The sequence below is a fragment of the Palaemon carinicauda genome, chromosome 1 (assembly GCF_036898095.1).
Source record: "Palaemon carinicauda isolate YSFRI2023 chromosome 1, ASM3689809v2, whole genome shotgun sequence".
Classification (NCBI taxonomy): Eukaryota; Metazoa; Arthropoda; class Malacostraca; order Decapoda; family Palaemonidae; genus Palaemon; species Palaemon carinicauda.
This window is the reverse complement of record NC_090725.1, coordinates 43,369,334-43,371,833: the sequence shown is the minus strand read 5'-3', so window position 1 is coordinate 43,371,833 and position 2,500 is coordinate 43,369,334. Positions and strand designations below refer to the sequence as shown.

Here is a 2,500-nt window from a genome sequence, read left to right as displayed (position 1 = left end):
AAAGAATTTAAGCACATAACCTTTACTTTAAATAACATGTTCCATTGTGGGTTTATAATTTTCAGAATAATTGGGTCTTTGACAAATTGACCAATGGTGCTCAAATAGGTATGAGGATGCTATGAAATTAGACCAAAGTATTTAAAGGAGTATTTTCCATTCCTTCAAACTTTATAGGGTAATAATTGATTAGTGAACCAGTTGCCATATTCAGTCATTACAATGCACTACTAATTCCCATGTATTACCAGTACTTTTCCATATTAAAGTGCCAGAGATAAATCATAGGCTAGTGCTATGATCTGAAAAATTATAAATATCATGATCATCATAATATCACTATCAGCGCCAAGAAGCTTCCTGGCGTCTATAAGACTCACCTAAATGTATCTGGATTTTCTAGCAGATCCTTAAGGACAAGAGGATCTTGAAGTACTTCGCTGAGTGACCGACCCATATTTAACGATAACCCTAAGCAGAAGATATTAAAAGAAATACATTAGATTATCTGAATTAAAATCTTACTGGGTAAGACCATCATTATACAGATATGAGTTATCATGGGTGCCCTAATGAAGGAAAACCGTGATCACTCTACCCTTTGGAGAACTCTTGTGCTTTCAGCAGCAGGTCCAGTTGTTGACTGTTTGTGAGTCTGTAACGCATTGGAAACTCTGGATTGAATTTTTTTTTTTTTTTTTTTTTTTAATTAATGAAGAATGATACACATTCCGAGCCCACCTTCTCCTTCAAAGGGCTTCAAGCGCGTGTTGTAAAGGCATTATATCGATTAGACTTTGGGATTCTTTCAAAAGGTATATATCCTTCCCTCGTGATAAATGTCATGCCGGAATTGTTGCATTATCATATTCCTTTTGATATAAACCTCGCTTATATTCTTTGTAATTGTTACCTATACTGTAAATATAACGGAACCTCGCCGCTCCTAATGAGTTTTTTTACACGTTAATAGTGGTTTCGCTTCGGATAGAAGAGTAAAAGAAACATGCTATTAATTTTTTCAAATCTTATCCTAAGAAATATCTTAGGAATAGGAACTTTTGTTCGTATAATTCACATAAGATATTCAATATAATGTCTACCAATTGTGAGAATATTGATAAAACTAATTACGTTTTCTTTTGTATAACAGCTAGTTAATAGTTTGTAGACAGTTAATAAATCCTGATACCTTACTGTCAGTAAGGGACATAAAATTACAAATCAGTCTACGAAAACAGGAAAATAAATATACTTTAATTCTCATGCGAATGGCTCAGTTGGATGATATATGCATGATAAATTAGAAATCTTTATTCACAGCAAAATAGTAAACTTCGATCACAGATGTAATTCTACTAACATTAGTGATTTTCAATAAGGGATTAAAATCTAAGAAATGTAAGAAGAAATTATATACTAACTATAGATAAATACGTAAAACTCTGAATATTCGATCAAGTAATACGTTCTATTTGCTTGCCTGAACTTCATTCCTCCCATAATTCAAAAATTATTGCTTTAGGTTATACAGCAAACTTTATATTCCTGATGTCTCGATTTGAATTGTTACTTTTCTTAATCACCCAACCAATGATTCAGAGATGTTTGGAAATTTCATACACTAACATATTTCTAGTAATTTTCATCTATAACATATGATAAGTTCCAAGAAAATTTTTATTTCTTAGGTTCTGGTGGATTTCTTTATCTAAACAAGAGTAATAACGAGATTGATTATATAGAGAAAAACATGCTATATTTTCCAGAAATTGTATATGATAGCAATGGTGATGACCTATAATTGTTTGATTGCGCACAGCGAGGAGAAAAGGCAAAGACTATTAGGAGTAAAACTGTCTGCATTAGAATAAAAGTTTGCTAGTAACTAAGCAAAAGCATAATTATAAGGGTAAACAGAAATCAAGTAGATGAGATAGTGAAATGATTATGTATGATTAGACTATAGAAATGATCAATTTATATGTGGAATTGTCAGTAAATGTAATGAAGAATAGTAAGATTAAAGAAGAAGAAGAAGAAGAAGAAGAAGAAGAAGAAGAAGAAGAAGAAGAAGAAGAAGAAGAAGAAGATAGCACGATGCACGAAAAATATCAGAAAGAGATACGAATTGCCCATAGAAACGAAAATAAGAATTAATGACTGGATACAACAGTTGATATAACTTTTCTTCGTAAAATATAATGTTGATGCTAAGTGTGAATTCAATGGAAAAACGATGGATGAAAGTTTCAATGTGTAAGGTTTACATAATATGGTATAAGAAGAAAGTACTTATTGTGATTGTGAAGGTTTACAAAATTGGTAAGAAACGTTAGTGGAATATTTATTAAATCGCAGATAACCCATAATCTGTTATTCCACCTATTGAGACAGAAGCTCCTAAAGACTTATAACCCTGGTACTAACTTGGTGGCTAGGGGACTCCGGTGCTTATTAGAATTATTTTTAATACATTAGGTCTTATTGAAATATAACA

General features: G+C 31.6%; 1 protein-coding gene across 1 annotated transcript in view; it reads right to left on the bottom strand.

The window, feature by feature from the left end:
- LOC137641248 (glutamate receptor ionotropic, delta-2-like) overlaps positions 1-457 on the bottom strand; it is an 18,973-nt gene extending 18,516 nt beyond the window's left edge. The window contains exon 1 of the mRNA XM_068373706.1: positions 381-457. Within this exon, the coding sequence (XP_068229807.1) occupies positions 381-457 (77 nt within the window). The remainder of the gene's footprint in view (positions 1-380) is intronic.
- Positions 458-2,500: the final 2,043 nt, after the last annotated feature.